Genomic DNA, 20,300 nt, shown 5'->3' on the forward strand with positions numbered 1-20,300 from the left:
AAAGCCAGCCAATATTATCACCTGACTTGAATTTCTCCATTTATAGTACAACCCCGATTCCAAAAAAGTTGGGACAAAGTACAAATTGTAAATAAAAACGGAATGCAATGATGTGGAAGTTTCAAAATTCCATATTTTATTCAGAATAGAACATAGATGACATATCAAATGTTTAAACTGAGAAAATGTATCATTTAAAGAGAAAAATTAGGTGATTTTTAAATTTCATGACAACACATCTCAAAAAAGTTGGGACAAGGCCATGTTTCCCACTGTGAGACATCCCCTTTTCTCTTTACGACAGTCTGTAAACGTCTGGGGACTGAGGAGACAAGTTGCTCAAGTTTAGGGATAGGAATGTTAACCCATCCTTGTCTAATGTAGGATTCTAGTTGCTCAACTGTCTTAGGTCTTTTTTGTCATATCTTCCGTTTTATGATGCGCCAAATGTTTTCTATGGGTGAAAGACCTGGACTGCAGGCTGGCCAGTTCAGTACCCGGACCCTTCTTCTACGCAGCCATGATGCTGTAATTGATGCAGTATGTGGTTTGGCATTGTCATGTTGGAAAATGCAAGGTCTTCCCTGAAAGAGACGTCGTCTGGATGGGAGCATATGTTGCTCTAGAACCTGGATATACCTTTCAGCATTGATGGTGTCTTTCCAGATGTGTAAGCTGTCCATGCCACGCGCACTAATGCAACCCCATACCATCAGAGATGCAGGCTTCTGAACTGAGCACTGATAACAACTTGGGTCGTCCTTCTCCTCTTTAGTCCGAATGACACGGCGTCCCTGATTTCCATAAAGAACTTCAAATTTTGATTCGTCTGACCACAGAACAGTTTTCCACTTTGCCACAGTCCATTTTAAATGAGCCTTGGCCCAGAGAAGACGTCTGCGCTTCTGGATCATGTTTAGATACGGCTTCTTCTTTGAACTATAGAGTTTTAGCTGGCAACGGCGGATGGCACGGTGAATTGTGTTCACAGATAATGTTCTCTGGAAATATTCCTGAGCCCATTTTGTGATTTCCAATACAGAAGCATGCCTGTATGCGATGCAGTGCCGTCTAAGGGCCCGAAGATCACGGGCACCCAGTATGGGTTTCTGGCCTTGACCCTTACGCACAGAAATTCTTCCAGATTCTCTGAATCTTTTGATGATATTATGCACTGTAGATGATATGTTCAAACTCTTTGCAATTTTACACTGTCGAACTCCTTTCTGATATTGCTCCACTATTTGTCGGCGCAGAATTAGGGGGATTGGTGATCCTCTTCCCATCTTTACTTCTGAGAGCCGCTGCCACTCCAAGATGCTCTTTTTATACCCAGTCATGTTAATGACCTATTGCCAATTGATCTAATGAGTTGCAATTTGGTCCTCCAGCTGTTCCTTTTGTGTACTTTTAACTTTTCCAGCCTCTTATTGCCCCTGTCCCAACTTTTTTGAGATGTGTTGCTGTCATGAAATTTAAAATGAGCCAATATTTGACATGAAATTTCAAAATGTCTCACTTTCGACATTTGATATGTTGTCTATGTTCTATTGTGAATACAATATCAGTTTTTGAGATTTGTAAATTATTGCATTCCGTTTTTATTTACAATTTGTACTTTGTCCCAACTTTTTTGGATTCGGGGTTGTATTTATAATATTTAATAATTATCTATTGTTTATTGATTTAGTGATTCATATTATTGTATTTAGGATTGTTTGTGTCTTGCTGACATTCCTTGTAATTCAGTCTTTCCTGTTAAAAGGAATACGTAAACTAATTGAACAGAAAAACAATCGAACTAATTGAAAATTCCTCTTTGGTGTGGAATGTTCATGACTTCTATGAATGAAGATATGTGTAGTTACAACCTGATTCATTGTCACTCCTCAGACGCCCATCTGCAGGTCTGGCCTGGAGAAATGGTCCGATCAGATGTACCCAGAGCCAGAACCTTCTCAGGCGGAGGTGCATATGTTTGACTTGGACTGCTTTCTGTCAGATATCTCAGACACTCTCTTCACCATGACCCAAAAGCCAAGCCCTTGGAGTGGGGAACGCCATAACAGTGAGTACTACAGAGCCACAGGGCTGTACGAATTAAGATCGGAGAGCGAGAGAAGGTGTTCAATGTAATGCTTGCTCTACCATTTATCAATAAGCTTTGTGCTTCAGTGCTTTTGGAAATGACTCAGGTGGGGTTTACATTAGACCGTATCAGCGGATCATCAGATTAACGTTTTTAAAACGATTAGTGTGCATACAGCAATGCCAATACACGATTCGCATGCACACAGCAACACCAATACACGGATACGCTCGGCTCCGCAGGCATCCTGCGCTCCAAATCACTCCGCCCTGAACAGCGAGTGCCCTCTGGAGGGTGCGCACTCCGGCCCTGCGCAGCTCACAGAGCGCGGGAGTGAAGTGCACAAGCAGTGATTCGGGACTGAGCTGCTGTGTGTGTGATCCCAGCGCATATCACTTACCACTTGCAAGTGGAAGGATGGCAAGCCTAAAGACAATCATAACTACACAATGGGCAGTATTTGCATCAGTATTTGCAGTATTTTCATACTTTTATACTCTTTAATGAAAGGTGATACAAGGCGGAAGTCCGCGCCGTTTTTCAGCAGTCGCGTCACATGACCAACGCCAGTGAATCAGGAAGGTGGATGTCACAGTGACGTTGTCCAATGACAACGCCAGCTAGAGCTCAGCACAGCGTATCCGCGTATCCTCAATGTTTACACAGCACCGGACCAGACATGATCTAGACTGAATACGTGGACCCTGGTGGATTCCCGTTTCCCGGCGTTTCCAGGCGTTTTAATGTAAACGGACAGTGCATCCGCGAAGAAAACGAGACAGATACGGTCTAATGTAAACTTGGCCTCAGGTTCTATATGATTGGTGGTGTTAGACTGAAAAACTTGCAAAGGTCATGAAGAGATTCAGCACTGTTGTAATGTTATGTCTCAAGTGATTTCTACGTGGTTGGGTCATTATACCCCCGCTCCAAAGGAGGAGGGTATACTGGTTTACCTCTGTCCATCGATCCATACCTCTGTATTTCCATCCATCCAAAACACCCTTTTTCTCAGCAACCACAAATCATAGCTACTTGGTACCAAACTTCAGCTTGGGGTTCTATACCGTGTATATCGTTTTCAGGTCTGTCGCACATCGACTTCCTGTTTACCGACTGAATGTATTTACGAAACATACAGCGGGGAAAATAAGTGTTGAATGCGTCAACATTTTTCTCAGTAAATATATTTCTGATGGGGCTACTGACATGAAATCTTCACCAGATGTCAGTAACAACCCAAGTGATTCACACATAGAAAGAAATCTAAACATATACGTCCATAAATTAAGTGGAATGACAAAGGGAATAAGTATTGAACACATGAAGAAAAGGAGGTGCAAAAAGGCATAGAAAGCCAAGAAACCAGCTGAAATCTGTCAGTATTTAGAAAGCAATCCTGCCCCCTATCAGTGCAAATTAATATCAGCTGGTTTAGTCCTAAATGATGGCCTATAAAAAGGTTTCTCATTACTAAGGTGTCACACAAGAAGCATCTCATAATGGGTAAAAGCAAAGAGCTCTCCCAAGACCTTCGCAACCTTATTGTTGCACAACATACTGATGCCATTGGTGACAGATGTATTTCTAAACTTCTGAATGTTCTAGTGAGCACCATTGGGGCCATTATCCGGAAGTTGAAGGAACATCATTTCACCATAAACCGGCCACGACCGTCGCAAAATTTCTGACTAAGGAGTCAAAAGAATAATCAGAAGAGTGGTCCAAGAGCCAAGGACCACTCGCGGAGAGCTTCAGAAAGACCTGGAATGAGCAGGTACCGTTGTGGTGTAGTGGTTGGCGCTGTCGCCTCACAGCAAGAAGGTCCGGGTTCGAGCCCCATGGCTGGCGAGGGCCTTTCTGTGCGGAGTTTGCATGTTCTCCCCGTGTCCGCGTGGGTTTCCTCCGGGTGCTCCGGTTTCCCCCACAGTCCAAAGACATGCAGGTTAGGTTAACTGGTGACTCTAAATTGACCGTAGGTGTGAATGTGAGTGTGAATGGTTGTCTGTGTCTATGTGTCAGCCCTGCAATGACCTGGCGACTTGTCCAGGGTGTACCCCGCCTTTCGCCCGTAGTCAGCTGGGATAGGCTCCAGCTTGCCTGCGACCCTGTAAAAGGATAAAGCGGCTAGAGATAATGAGATGAGATGAGAAATGTTGACGTGTCCAATATTTGTTTTCCCCACTGTACAGCATGGCTTTACAAAATTTTCGTACCACTTTTCCCAGCAACTACAAATCACAACTGCTTGATATTTGGTACCAAGCTTCAGCTTGGGGTTCTGTACCGTGTATACAGTTTTCAGGTCTGTCCCACATTGACTTCCTGTTTACTGACTGAATGTATTTACGAAACATATAGGGTGGATTTTGATGCTATTTCAAGAAGCAAAATGCGATTTCGAAATGAGTTTACCAGGATGCTGTTTGAAATCCCTGGTCTTTACTTACTTGTTTCAGGGTTATTTGTTGAAGTCAACATTCATAATAAGTGTCCTATTCCACCGATCGCTTGCATTCGGATATAAGCGAGAGCGGGGGGTTGATCTTGTTTTAATTAGCTCTCACAGTTGATCTTGTTTTAATTAGATTTATGATTTACTAGATAGATTGATGAAGCACTGCTATTTAAATGAAAGTAGTCATGGAGTCAATTTCATGAAATGACACAAAATTGTTTGGTTTGTTTTTACATGTTTCAAGTGAAGTTCTAACATTTGAAAAAAGAAAAAAAAGAAAAGAAAATGTATAATGCATTACAAGATTCCACTCTGATTCCAGTGACGGGCCTTTCCTTGTCCAAAAACAAAGGGAATTAATTCAACTTGAAAACTATGTCGCTTGTTATAGCAGCCTTTATTCATAAGCTACAGTCCCACCCATCCAACAGTCTTTAACAGTGTTTAAAGGTGCTGACTGCAAAGTCATCTGAAATTTTCACATTAAAAAAAAAAAGTATTCTGCATGGCATTTTCCTACACTACCGTTCAAAAGTTTGGGGTCACCCAGACAATTTTGTGTTTTCCATGAAAAGTCACACTTTTATTTACCACCATAAGTTGTAAAATGAATAGAAAATATAGTCAAGACATTTTTCTGGCCATTTTGAGCATTTAATCGACCCCACAAATGTGATGCTCCAGAAACTCAATCTGCTCAAAGGAAGGTCAGTTTTATAGCTTCTCTAAAGAGCTCAACTGTTTTCAGCTGTGCTAACATGATTGTACAAGGGTTTTCTAATCATCCATTAGCCTTCTGAGGCAATGAGCAAACACACTGTACCATTAGAACACTGGAGTGAGAGTTGCTGGAAATGGGCCTCTATACACCTATGGAGATATTGCACCAAAAACCAGACATTTGCAGCTAGAATAGTCATTTACCACATTAGCAATGTATAGAGTGTATTTCTGATTAGTTTAAAGTGATCTTCATTGAAAAGAACAGTGCTTTTCTTTCAAAAATAAGGACATTTCAAAGTGACCCCAAACTTTTGAATGGTAGTGTATGTCGCGCAAGAACAATATCATGCTGATGAGATGTAATCATTTTGATATCCCGAGGGTCACTTTCCTCTGTTTTTGAGACCATTTTCCTCCCTCTTGAGATACAGTATGGTCCTATGGAAACAGCCGAACGTGAGGAGCTTTAACTATGGAACTGCGTCACACCAAGATGGCGACATGCGGAAAACATCGTGACTCTACATCGACCTCGGAGAGTTTTGAGTGTAATTTGTGGTTGATATTCGCAAATAGATCCATGAAACAAAAGATGTATATATCTTTTCTCTGTTACTGCTTTTGTGTTATCGTTTCTTTCTCTGTAAGATCAAAACGTTAGGTGTGTAACGCCATACTCGCTACAGTGGAGTCAAGCCCATGCATTCTAAGGCTAAGATAGCTAGAATGATTTTGTTATCTGTCCAGAAAAATGACATGCCATGTAACCTTGCTCTATCTTGCAGTTGCACTCACTAGGTAGGCTTTCCTTTTCTTTTCTGCTGGCTTGAGAGCGGAGTCTGCCATGTTGGCCCATGCTGACTTGTTTTGGTTAAAAGTAGGTCAGACACACCCCACGGTGGTCACATGATATTGTTGCTCACTCGCTTGGGCAATCTCTGGAATTGTAAAATGTGTGACACTTTTTACCTCGGCGGCACGGTGGTGTAGTGGTTAGCGCTGTCGCCTCACAGCAAGAAGGTCCGGGTTCGAGCCCCGTGGCCGGCGAGGGCCTTTCTGTGCGGAGTTTGCATGTTCTCCCCGTGTCCGCGTGGGTTTCCTCCGGGTGCTCCGGTTTCCCCCACAGTCCAAAGACATGCAGGTTAGGTTAACTGGTGACTCTAAATTGACCGTAGATGTGAATGTGAGTGTGAATGGTTGTCTGTGTCTATGTGTCAGCCCTGTGATGACCTGGCGACTTGTCCAGGGTGTACCCCGCCTTTCGCCCGTAGTCAGCTGGGATAGGCTCCAGCTTGCCTGCGACCCTGTAGAACAGGATAAAGCGGCTAGAGATAATGAGATGAGATGAGACTTTTTACCTCGGCAAAACATTGACACACAGGATACACAGTGTGTGTGTGCAGCAGCGAGACATCTCGAAACTCCAACAGCAATAGAAATGGAACATTTTGCCAAGAATTAAATTTTGCAGTCAGCACCTTTTAATGCTAATATCCCTTATTTTAAAGAAAGATCTGTTTAAAGGAGAAACATCTGTATCTGTCGTGCCTTAGACCCTGAAAAATTAAAAAAATGAGGACAAGCAGGTGTCTCTGCTTGCTCGTTCAACATGTAGCCTGTCTTGCACACATTCAAGTGTCCTAGCCAGTGGAGTGTGTGCGTGTTTTCAGAGGTGTGGCTTAGCAGTGAGAGCAAACTTCATCCAAAATTGCTGACTACAGGAGTTCTTCCAAAGACGAGTACGATATGAAATCCACTCACATACAGGATGTGACACTCTTTTTCTGAATAAATACTCGAGTGGTTGTTAAATTGATTTAGGAAGACGCAGCATCCCAAAAACAGGGAAGTATGAATGAATGAAAGGGCATATATGCGCACCCACCCACACACACCACACACACACACACACACACACATGTACAAGTTCCTGTTGTAATAAATGCTCTTGCTCTGTTAGCATACACCAGCAACGCTGATATGATCCAACCTGGTTTAACTCCACTTCAGCCCAGCTTGGACGATCTCATGGACATTCCTGGTAACGTATTCATGCATTTATATAAAATGTTTATACGTACATTTAGCAATGATGCCATTTGCAATACATGCTTCAATAGAATAAAGCCCAAACCTGTAAATAATGTGACATGGTCACATTATGCAATTCATGAAAAGTTTTTGATAATTAGATGTTGAATCTGGTGTAAAGTGGGTGAAACATCAAATGACTCCCAGAGTTGAGAAACGATCCACTACACAATATTCTAATGAGTCTCTGTAGTGTTTATAATGTTTTTGCACTGAGCTGAGACATGACCTTAACTTATTACGAGGACAACGAGGTCCAGACTTCAGTAGTTTTGGAAGATTTTATCAGAATCAGAATTACTTTATTAATCCCCGGAGGGAAATTCAAATTTGCTACCAAGCTCCTGAATCAAAGAAGAAGTAAACATGTCTAAAAATAGAAGATAAAATCGTCTGAAAAAAGAATAAATAAAAATAAAATAAATTTATATAAGTTCAATAACTTAAGTAAAAGCAAAATGAAGTGATTTTATATACAATGATTCCTATATACATATATTGCACCTGAGTTAAGGATACAGTATACATGGTAAGACAGGTGTACCACAGTTATACAGTGGCATTGTACAGCTTGACTGCAACAGGTAGGAATGATTTCCTGTGTCTCTCAGTTGTGCAGCGTGGAAGAATCAGCCGTTTACTGAATGTGCTCTTGTGGCTGATCAGCTCCTCATGTAGAGGGTGGGAAGGACATTTGTTTTTATTTTGGACAGTGTCCTCTTCTCCAACACCACTGTCAGAGAGTCCAGTTCCACGCCTACAACATGGCCGGCCTTCTTGATGATCTTATTGAGTCTGTTAGTGTCCTTCACCTTCAAGCCGCTGCCCCAGCAGACGACAGCATACAGGATGGCGCTGGCCACCACAGACTCATACAGTAGAACATCCGCAGCATCGTTCGGCAGATGTTGAAGGACCTCAGCCATCTCAGAAAATAGAGATGGCTCTGGCCCTTTTAGTATACAGTGTCCACGTTTTTGGACCAGTCCAGTTTATTATCCAAGTACACCCCCAGGTACTTGTATTCCTCCACCACGTCCACACTGACCCCTTGGATGTTAACAGGGTTCACTGGAGCCCTGATTCTCTTCAGATCGACCACCAGTTCTTTTGTCTTTTATGGGTTGGTTTTTGGGTGTATATACAGGGTTTTACAGTATCCACTGAGAGTTTGGGGAAAAAAGTTGGCGCTTGTCTTGTTCACTTAAAAGGTAGACACTAGACATGTTTACATGTAAAATTTCACATTATTGATTACTGTACATAAGGCCCCGGTCACACCGCCCGAACTTTGCTGGAGCGTTCCTGGAGCGGTGAAAAAAATTCATCACCGCTCGTAACCGTTCACCACCATTTAACAAAAGTTGGCCCCCGTTAAAGCAACGCCGTATACGCTCGGCCACCGCTGAAGTTTCTCGAGGGGCCCTCCTACCGCTCCGAAAGTTTTGAGCTGCACAAAATATTGCAAGCGGTGAGGAGGGGGCAATTTTCCGCCCCGGCAAAGTTCACCCCCGCTCCACCAACGCCCAGTCAAAGTTTGGCACCGCTAGACGCAAGTTCGTGGACGCTTGGGTCCGCTAGGCCAACGCAGAAATCTTGAACGCTGGACCACCACTGCTTCGCCAGCGTTGCCCGGGCGGCGATTAAACATTGCACAAACTTCGGTGGAGCGGTTGTAAGCGTTTTACGAGCGGACATGGGGTTGCTGGAACGGTGTCGGGCATTGAAGCAGCTATCCATGGCGGCGATGAACTTTGGTTTGGCGTTGGTATAGAGGTGTCGGAGCGGGACCAGAATTTGGCTATAAATACGGGGAGAAATGGACCAGGAGCTCATTTGGAATCGAGCTGCCGTTGAGTTCAGACCTCATCTATATTGAATTTGCTCAAAGTTACAGTAAAACTGTATCACCATGGATGCTGAGAGACTTGCTATGATTGGTGCTAAACCAACTTTATACCCCCGCCGAGCCAAAGCCCGCATGCGCAGAACGCTGCTATACCAACGCTCGCGTCACCGCTAAACCAACGCTTGCTACCACTAAAGCAACGCCGGCTTCAGCGGTGCACCGCTAAGCCAACGCCAGTGTTTTCAATTTTTTTCCCATTTTGTGCGCGGTGACGAGCGTTGTCGAAATTCGGCCCCCCCTCCCTACCGTTCAAGGAACGCTCCAGCAAAGTTCGGGCGGTGTGACCAGGGCCTAACATCTTTTTCCGAGAATAGTTTGTTGAATTAAAACTACTAATTTCTTTGTTAGTATATTCTAGTTAAACATGGATAACCTTTCGATTTCATAAAATCGGTGAAACTTAGTTCCCTCTGAAATTTGGTCATTGTGATATATGTTTACTTTCGTAATATCTAAAAAAAAAAAACACAAAAAAAAAACAACAGGCCATTCTGTGGCTGGGAAGTTATTTAATTTGAGAGGATTCCCTAGCAAATAATGTGCATGAAATCGTTCACGTCACGCAGTCAAGCAGACAGAGGAAGTCCGTGTGAGCATGTGCAGGTTTACCTTCTTTTGGGTTTTATGGCAGCTGGCATCCACAGTGTTGCATTACAGGTTTACCTTTGACCGTGCACTGACAGTTCCATCATTCTGTCGCTAAACGAACAGCTGATCACACCGAGGTGCTCGCTGACCGCCGATATTTATTTATTAGATTGGTCCTACGTTTCCTTTCCTTCGTATATAACATAACGTCTTTTCTTCTCGCTTTCCATTATTGTAGTCAGTCTTTCATGTTTCATTCGCACACTTGTGTCCTCCATTTTTCTCTCCTGCTTCAAATTTGTATCCCACAATGCCTTGTGCGAATGGGGAAAGCCCACCACGTGATGCATGACGTAGTAGCTTGAATTGGGTCATGCTGAAGCAGGAAAAAATAGCGGCGAATTTAGGGCCACGTGGCTCTAAATTCATTAATTGTTCTATTTAAAAAAAAAACTAATACAATTGGAAGTCTGTGATTTGAATTCAGCAGCTTTCGGTCCACTAAACAAAAATAACTGGGTGTCAGGGAAAATTCTTTTTATGACCTACACTTGAAAAATCTGAAAGTCAGTCTACCTTTAATATCCAAACTCATGAACATCTCGGTTCTATAATTTACAATAACTAGAAAAAATGGAGAATTAAAAAAAAAAAATGTACTCTGGTTTTTACAGTATAATCAGGATACTGACTACTGACAATTTTGAAAAATATTCAAGGAAAGTGAAAGAAAATACACTGCCTGGCCAAAAAAAAAGTCGGACACGCAAATATTTCTTTCGATTGCCTTCTTTAGCTTTGATTACATCGCATTTGCCGTTGCATTGTTTCAACAACCTTATGCAATGTCCCAGCATTTAATTCAGTGATTTTAATTTAATTAGTGATCGTGTTTTCAGTTTTGATCCTGAGTTTCAGTAAGCAGACAGAATAATGGGTATATTCTTGCAAATTTTCCTATTTTTGGAGACTGAAATCTTGTGCTATCTTAGACTGTTTTGTAAACTAGGACTCAATAAAACGAAGAATGGAACGATAACATGATGGAGATCAGAAATTAGTCATTGATATGCACATTAACCAGTGGCAATCTGTTACTATTAGAGCTGGGACTTGAGCTCAGCCAAAACTTAGCCAGACACCAAAAAAGCAACAGGGTGAAGGATTTTGTAAGGGATTAGCGGCAGGCTGCCAGGTCGCTCTGTTATGTGTAGTTGTTGATGTTGATTTTAAAAGCAACAAAGTAAATTACATCGGGAAATGAATACTTAAGTCTGAGTGAAAAATACTGTAGCGAGCGTGCAGCATGGAAGAAGAGTCTGGAGACAGAAATCTTAATTTCTTGGTCAATAGCCTGTGCTACTTGCTCTCGATAGCACTGGCTTGACTGCTTTATTAGCATTCGCTAACACTACTGATGAACGCGACACCGGCTGGAAGGTGACTTTACTGCTGCGCTGATGGTGCTGAGTCGCAGTTAAGCTCACATTGGCCTTCAAGGAGGTCTAGGGTGACACATTTTTGCTCCCTCCCACTATAAATCAAAATCTGGTTAATTCATCTGTCACTTCCTACATAAACATACAGTGCCTTGCAAAAGTAGTCAAGTCAACTTTATTGTCAAATATCCTATACATGCTCGACATACAGCACAAATGAAATTTCAGTCCTCTCTGACCCACGGTGCAAACAGGCAATGCAATAAATAAAAATAAAAATAGAATAATTGAAAAAACAAACAAACAGTATTGAGATTTTATGTGATAGACCAACACAGAGTAGCACATAATTGTGAAGTGAAACAAAAATGATAAATGGTCTTCAAAATTTTAAACAAATAAAAATCTGAAAAATGTGGTGTGCATTAGTATTCAGCCCCCCTGCGTCAATACTTTGTAGAGCCACCTTTTGCTGCAGTTACAGCTGCAAGTCTTTTGTGGTATGTCTCTACCAGCTTTGCACATCTAGACACTGAAATTTTTGCCCATTCTTCTTGGCAAAATAGCTCAAGCTCAGCAAGGGCGCAGATAGCACGGGGGACGGGGGGGACATGTCCCCCCCAGATTTATAGTGACCCCCATCTGTCCCCCCCACCCACCGTCCCTACGTAAGGTGCCACACATAGGTAGAAAAAGTGAGGATTAATGTTCCGTTAGTTAGACTAACTTACACTGCAGCACAAAGTTGAAATGGCAGCAGCAGCCTTGTCAGTGATCAATCCACATTTTCCCCTTCTTGAATCGGTGTAGGCTGGAGCAGATCCTTGCAGAGTTGGGAAAGCAAGGTGTTCATTTTCCACGTAATTCTCGGTTAATAACACTGCACAGCTCATCCATTTGATAGCAGCAGTGTTTCTGCTGCGACTAATGGTGTGTTCAGTTGTACTCGTAAGTTTGAAGTCGGAAAAGCATTGAAATCTAGCATCTACCAGCATAAACGTTGGGGTTTTTGTTTCATTTCATTAACTGGCCATTTTTTTCGAATTCCATGTTCCATGATGTCCCAGTTTTTAAACTGGGACGCGCTCAGTTCTGAGGTTATGTTGCTCGGAGCTCCAAGTTCCGACTTCCAATGTAAATGTAACGCACCATCCCGACCCCGGGGTCCTAAGGGGAGCTGAGGACTTTGCCTGTCACGGTAACCATAGTGATCATAAACAACTGTCTAATGACCGAGCTGGTGATCTTTCTGCCACATTAAGCCAGAGAAGAGGGGGAAAAAAAATCACGGCGTTTGTTTCAAGAACCAAAAGATGTAAATGCCTGTTGCCGTTCCCAGATGTGACAAATACCTGTTTTGTAATGTTGAGTAGCTAGTCTGATAATAATAAGAAGGAATTTGGACTTACCTGAAGTAGGCTAAATGTAAAATAACAGCATTCTAGGCTGTAGGTGAATATCTTTTAATGTTGTTATTTTTATGTATAATGTTATTTTAGTAAGCAGCAACTGTTAACTGAAATTATGAGATTCAAGATGTTAACATTGTCCTCCTGGCCTGCAGGCAATCCCTGGTGGGGTCAACAATGAAAAAACAAAAAACAATTAGCTACAGCATTTTTTAAAAAACCAAGCAATGTTGACCAGGTAGGCCTTTGTCTACCAATGTTCATTCAGTTAGAAAACTCACAATTCGAATGTATATTGAAGCTTCAGTACACGCACACATTTTATTCATATATATATATATATATATATATATATATATATATATATATATATATATATATATATATATATATATATATTAGTGCTGTCAAGCGATTAAAATATTTAATTGCGATTAATGTCGCGACTGTCATAGTTAACTTGTGATTAATCGCAATTTAATCGCACATTTTTGTCACATGAAAAACCATTGTAATTCTCTTATCAGCATAAAAAAGTGAATGGGCTTGCTCACTGTTCGAACTACGGGGGTACTCGGGGGATCCGAGATCCCCTGAAACAGACATGAGATCCCTTGAAAACATGATTTGGGAAATGTTGGGGGGTCTCTAAAATATTGGCAAAATGATGTTTACTGACATAGCAATCGTGTGTAACGGGAAGCATTTGCATATCCGAAGTGAGCGCACGATGGAGAGCCGCGCTCTGAGACAAGCGCAAGCACCCCCCCAAGGGAAAATAAGGGACCCCCCCGAAAATATCGGCATAGTTCGAACACTGGTTGTACCAATGTTTTTTTTTTATTGCAGAGCATAACACGTCTTGTCACAGCCACTGCAAAGTGGGGCTGGAGCTGCCGATGGGAAAATGAAACCTAAGCCGAGCACCGTGGCTCTTCGGGGGAGGGCAGAGGACTCTGGCTGTGCGGGGCGTGGCATCATGTCACAGAGCGTTAATCTCGCGATAAAAAAATTATCGCCGTTAAAATTGAGTCAAGTTAACGCGTTAATAACGCGACATTTTTGACAGCACTAATATATATATATATATATATGCATTTACACAAAATGGAATCATTTGCTGACAGCTCAGTCCCCCCCAGTTCAAAAATCCTATCTGCGCCCCTGAAGCTCAGCCAGATTGGATGGAGAGCGTCTGTGAACAGCAATTTTCAAGTCTTGCCACTCAATGGAATTTAGGTCTGGACTTTGACTGGGCCATTCTAACACATGAATATTCTTTGATCTAAACCATTCCATTGCAGCTCTGGCTGTATGTTTAGGGTCATTGTCTTGCTGGATGGTGAATCTCCTTCCCAGTCTCAAGTCTTTTGCTGCTTCCAACAGGTTTTCTTCCAGGATTGCCCTGTATTTAGCTCCATCCATCCTGTCCCTGCTGAAGAAAAGCATCCCCATAGCATGATGCTGCCACCACCATGTTTCACAGTGGGGATGGTGTGTGCAGGGTGAGGAGCAGTGTTAGTTTTCTGCCACACATAGCGCTTTGCATTTAGGCCAAAAAGTTCAACTTTGGTCTCATCTGACCAAAGCACCTTCTTCCACATGTTTGCTGTGTCCCCTACATTTCTTATGCCTGTCTTTCAACAATGGCTTTCTTCTTGCCACTCTTCCAAAAAGGCCAGATTTGTGGAGTGTACGACTTATAGTTGTCCTGTGCACAGATTCTCCCACCTGAGCTGTGGATTTCTGCAGCTCCTCCAGAGTGATCATGGGCCTCTTGGCTGCTTCTCTGACCAGTGCTCTCCTTGCTCACTGTCAGTTTAGGTGGATGGCCATGTCTTGGTAGGTTTGCAGTTGTGCCATACTTTTTCCATTTTTGAATGATGGATTGAACAGTGCTTCTTGAGATGGTCAGAACTTGGGATATTTTTTTTATAACCTAACCCTGCTTTAAACTTCTCCAGAACTTTATCCCTGACCTGTCTGGTGAGTTCTTTGGTCTTCATGATGCTGTTTGTTCTTCAGTGTTCTCTAACAAACCACTGAGGCCTTCACAGAACAAGTGTATTTATGCTGAGAGTAAATTACACACAGTAGGACTCTATTAACTAATTAGATGACTTCTGAAGGCAGTTGATTGCACTGGATTGTATTTAGAGGTATCAGAGGACAGGGGACTGAATACTAATGCACACCACATTTTTCAGATTTTTATTTGTTTAAAATTTTGAAGGCCATTTATCATTTTCGTTTCACTTCACAATTATGTGCTACTCTGTGTTGGTCTATCACATAAAATCTCAATAAAAAACTTTTAAGTTCATGGTTGTAAGGTGGAAAAATGTGAAAAAGTTCAAGGGGTATGAATACTTTTGCAAGGCACTGTACACTGCCATGGCTTTCTGTCCCAGCAATGAAGTCCTAACCAATGAGTGAGCCAGCTCTAAACTCTTCTCAGCCTGGAGACAATAAACAAAAAAATCTAATTGGATAACTGGATTTTAATGTTTTCAGGACAGTAACCCTTTCATTTCTGAAGCACATTTGATAGAAAATGAGGCCGAATAAGAAGAGAATAATTATAATGAAATTATGAAAAAAATTCAATATAACATTTGAAATGCTGAAGTTTGGGTCTTCTCTGAAGACCTAGAAGGCCCTGACGGTTCCCCTATGACATTAACTATGTTACTACAGATTATGCGACATTTCAACAAAATGGACCTCACTGAAGTTTTGATCTGGGTTAAGGCCATGATCTGATACCAGGTTTACAGTTTGATTAACAGAATAATAGTTTAGAAAAACATTTCTCTGCCTAATTATTTATCTTAACATCTTTTAAGTTCTGTATAAGCACATTACTTATAATACTACTCCTTTATCTTTGGTGGAACAGAATGGATGCGTTCCCACCATGGTTTCCAGTAACAGCACATTGCACAATGTTTTTTATTCCTCTTGCAGGACAGCAACTTCTCAACACCAGTAATCCTTTATTAATTCCAGAAAAACATTTTATACATTTTGTCCATGTTGTGGAATAACTGCTTAACAAGCATAGTGGATATAAAAAGTCTTTTCCTCACCAGACCCCCCCCGCTTGAAGTTACTAAAAAACAAAAAACAAAAAAACAACAGAAACCAACCATGTAGCTTGCCAAGGTACTGGGAAGACTTTGACATGATGGAAAACTTATAGCTTTACCTCTGACTGTTACAAAGCATTGACCCTGAAAACATCTTCCAAATCTACGAAATGAACATCTCCTTACAAAAAATGTCACTACAGTGATGACAAGTACACATTTTTTTTTAACCCGTTCATGTGGTACGTCCGCTATACAAGTCCCTGTCTAAGTTGCTGCTATAGAAACAATAACATTAGAACAAGTGAATTACTGTAGTATAAACCATGCTGCTGTAACTACTGTTTGAGAAAATTCATTAACACCTTCTGACCAATAGGATTGATTATCTGTTCCAAACTATCACTACATTTAAAAGCTGATTTACATCAAGTTATGTCACGTTCTCATTACCTCTGCCAACTTTGTTGGAGGAGGTTATGTTTTCGTCTGTGTTTGTTTGTCTGTTCCCAACATAATTCAGAAATTAGTGAATGGATTTTGATAAAATTTGGTGGAAAGGTGGGCCATGGGCCAAGGAACAATCGATTAGATTTTGATGCAAATCTGAACATGTGGCTTGGCGGAGGTATGAACTCTACTGAGTGCCCTTCTAGTTCGTTCTGTTTTCTTCACTGTCATAATACTACTACTTCTTCACCCATCCAGTATGTTCTGGGTGGGGTCCCTTTCCTTGGGTGTCTTGGCTAAGTAAGTACAGCCAACTAGCGATTCCTCTGCTGCACTGCTTTTGGTCATGGACAATTTAGAGTGGCCAGTTAGCCTAACCGCATGTCTTTGGACTGTCCAAAAACAGAAAGGTCCCTTGTCAGCTGTGAGGCTTGAACCTGGAACCTCTTTGCTGTGAGGCGACAGGGCTACTCACTGCACCACCATGGCAAACATAAATAACATGAACTATAATTTCCAGTGTTAGAAAAGCATACACTTGCTTATCATTGCCATCTTTCCTGTTTTCTCAACTGAATATTTAAAATTACTCTTATTATTGGCTCTGAAGGACTTTTAGGGAAGTGCACAAGTTCACATTATGTTGTAGGCACACTTACTCATCAAAAAAATCTGTCAGGAAAGTATCCACCTTACAGTCTAGATATCTTGGAAAGCAATTAGCATTGAATCATGTAATCATTTATCATGGTGTTCATTTTTATTTATTTATTGATTTTATTTATTGGACTGATTTTTTCGTTTTGTTTTCCTACAGCATGTTCTATATATAGATGTCACAGTGAGGGTTAAGCGCAGGTCAGGGGTCATCTGGAATGAAATATGGAAGTTGAAGGGGATGTGGTAAATCACGAATGGTCGTCTTAAGGGTGCTACCACAGGAAGAGAGAGAGGCAGCTGTAGGTTCACTGTAGGCCAGATCTGACTGCTGACATTCTCTGTAATACCCAAAGGTCTTACAACAATGAATGAACTTGTATAGAAATTCATTTAAATGTTACTATAATAATAATAATAATAATAATAATAAGCATTATTTATACAAGAGACACACTTAAGCATAGCTGTTCTCCCAGGCACCCCGATACAAAATTATAAAGAATAGGATAATTACAATTATTTACAATATGGGATACGATATCCAACAGTTATAATATACAGTAGTGACTCTATTAAAATTTATACACCAAGTATAGATATAAGGAACTAATTAATTTTTAAATTAAAAAAAATTATGATTTAGACATCTCTTGAATGTTTTAAAGCTAGACAGCCTTTTGATTTCATAAAATCAGTGAAACTTAGTTCCCCCTGAAATTTGGTCATTGTGATATACATTTATTTCTGTAATATCTCATCTCATCTCATTATCTCAAGCCGCTTTATCCTTCTACAGGGTCGCAGGCAAGCTGGAGCCTATCCCAGCTGACTACGGGTGAAAGGCGGGGTACACCCTGGACAAGTCGCCAGGTCATCACAGGGCTGACACATAGACACAGACAACCATTCACACTCACATTCACACCTACGGTCAATTTAGAGTCACCAGTTAACCTAACCTGCATGTCTTTGGACTGTGGGGGAAACCGGAGCACCCGGAGGAAACCCACGCGGACACGGGGAGAATATTTCTGTAATATCTTAAAAAAAAAAAAAACAAAAAAAAAAACCAGGCCATTCTGTGGCTGGGAAGTGATTTAATTTGAGGGGATTCCCTAGCAAATAATGTGCATGAAATCGCTCACTTTACGCAGTCAAGCAGACAGAGGAAGTCCGTGTGCGCATGCGCAGGTTTACCACCTTCTTCTTTTGGGTTTTACGGCAGCTGGCATCCACAGTGTTGTATTACTGCCATCTACAGGTTTACCTTTGACCGTGCACTAACAGTTACATAATTTTGTCGCTAAATGAACAGCTGATCACACTGAGGTGCTCGCTGACCACCAGTATTTATTAGTTTGGTCCTGCGTTACCTTTCCTTCATATATAACATAACGTCTTTTCTTCCCGCTTTCCGTTACTGTAGTTGGTCTTTCACATTTCATTTGCACACTCACGCCCTCCATTTTTCTCTCCTGTTTCAAATTTGTATCCCACAATACCTTGCGCAAACAGGGAAAGCCCACCATGTGATGCATGACGTAGTATCTTGAATTGGATCATGGTGAAGCAGGAAAAAATAGCGGAGAATTTACAGCCACATGGCCTTAAATTCATTAATTGTTCTATTTAAAAATAATAATAAAATTGGAAGCATGTGATTCGAATTCAGTAGCTTTTGGTCCACTAAACAAAAATAATTGGGTGTCGGGGAAAATTATTTTTATGATCTACACTTGAAAAATCTGAAAGGCAGCCTACCTTTAATAGATTTTGAGTTCAGTGTTCCACAGTTCTATACTTGTGGATTTAAAGGATATGGGACATGGATTTTTACCTGGGCATAATTATGTATAAAGGACATAAGAAATGCCATCTAAATCACTGCAGGGCGTCAAAAATGTGAAAATCATCACATTATTCAAGTTTTTCTATACATCAGCGTAAAACAATGATTCGTTAATGAGCTAGGTGGTCACGTGACCCGTGACGTCACAAAAACTTTCCAAGGAGCCAGCGCTTGGGAATCTAATGTAAACAGGTTACCGAAATGGACACCATCGACAGTGACATTCCCGATGTTTCACAGAGATGTGAAGTTAGACCCTATCAATTCGAACCGATAGCTGGAAATTCACATGAACATGGATCTTGTCTTTACTCTGACGGGTCAGATGATTCTGAGAGTGAGAGTTCATTCAGCCCTCATGAAACTGAAAGCGGTCGGCTCGATAACACTTCCTGGTAAGTTAAAAACAATTCTGCTCAAAGGCTAATGATCTGTTGAAAGAAGTATTATTTTTGTATCATACATTGAAAGTTCATCATAGATCTAGCTAAAGTCCGTTGCAAGCTAGGTTTTTTTTTTGCTGATATTTTTCGAGATTGATTGAGATACAATGCTTCCAGAGTCCGAGATGAAAACATTCAAAATGGCGAAACGAGTCAGAATTATGATAATCAATAATTGATACACCCAAAATTATAATACTAATCCTTACCTCGGCTTTCAGTCGCTTAGCGCAGAGGTCTTCAACAGGGGGGTCGCGAAATCGCACCGGATCACTCATATCAACAAAAATATTCCTGCCCTGTCCCCTGGCCTCCGTGCAGGGATGCAAACAGCGCGCCTTTTGGCGGATGCCGCCTTTTTCACGGCTGAATCGCGCAGACCCGATTTAAAAAAAAAAATAGCGATGTTGGTTCATGGAGCATGAGGCATGAAGTGTAAAAATGAGAGAGAGGCGGTTTGGGTCGGGAAGCTGCGCGCATTTGTGCAGCCTGGCGCAGGTGTGCGCGGCTTCCCGATTTGAACTGTTTTTTTTTTTTCTCATCCTTATGCTTCCTGTTTCATGAATTAATATCGCTCAGTACCTGAGTATTAATGTTGAAAGAATCCTCAGTGAAATGGTCCGAATACAGTTTGTGGGAAACAGTAGGTGCAAAGTTTTTTTCAACAGGTGTTCTGTAAAGTTGTCCTACCAAGCCTACTGCGCATGCGCGAAGCCTACTGCGCATGCGCAGGTGAGCCCACACTTTCCTCAGCTTCGGGTCCTTGGGGAATGCAAAAAAACTTACTCCAGGGCATTTCCCATTGGAATTATTGCAACCATAAGCAGCACAATACACCATGATGTCCAATGTACTTTAAAGACTATAAAAACAATTTTCTTGTCATCCACTTCTCCATTCATCTACCCGCTTGTGCTGTGCCCGAAAGTTTTTGTGACGTATGATCATGTGACAGCGGCTCTTCCGGTTGCAAAAAATGCATATCGGAAGTCGAGCAGAAATGCTATATAATCATCACGAATATAACGATTTTGCTGAATTTAATAGATGATTTTGTATTTGTTGATGCTATTAATTCATATTTTTAATGGAAAGAAACTGAT

At 41.4% G+C, this 20,300-nt stretch overlaps 1 protein-coding gene across 1 annotated transcript in view; it reads left to right on the top strand.

Annotated features, from left to right (window-relative positions):
- Positions 1-20,300, top strand: part of LOC132875929 (carbohydrate-responsive element-binding protein) — a 70,508-nt gene that overhangs the window by 31,224 nt on the left and 18,984 nt on the right. Inside the window, exons 6-7 of the mRNA XM_060913084.1 lie at positions 1,894-2,068; positions 7,231-7,311. Of these exons, the coding sequence (XP_060769067.1) occupies positions 1,894-2,068; positions 7,231-7,311 (256 nt within the window). The remainder of the gene's footprint in view (positions 1-1,893; positions 2,069-7,230; positions 7,312-20,300) is intronic.

This window comes from Neoarius graeffei, chromosome 28 (assembly GCF_027579695.1).
Source record: "Neoarius graeffei isolate fNeoGra1 chromosome 28, fNeoGra1.pri, whole genome shotgun sequence".
NCBI classification, from domain to species: Eukaryota; Metazoa; Chordata; class Actinopteri; order Siluriformes; family Ariidae; genus Neoarius; species Neoarius graeffei.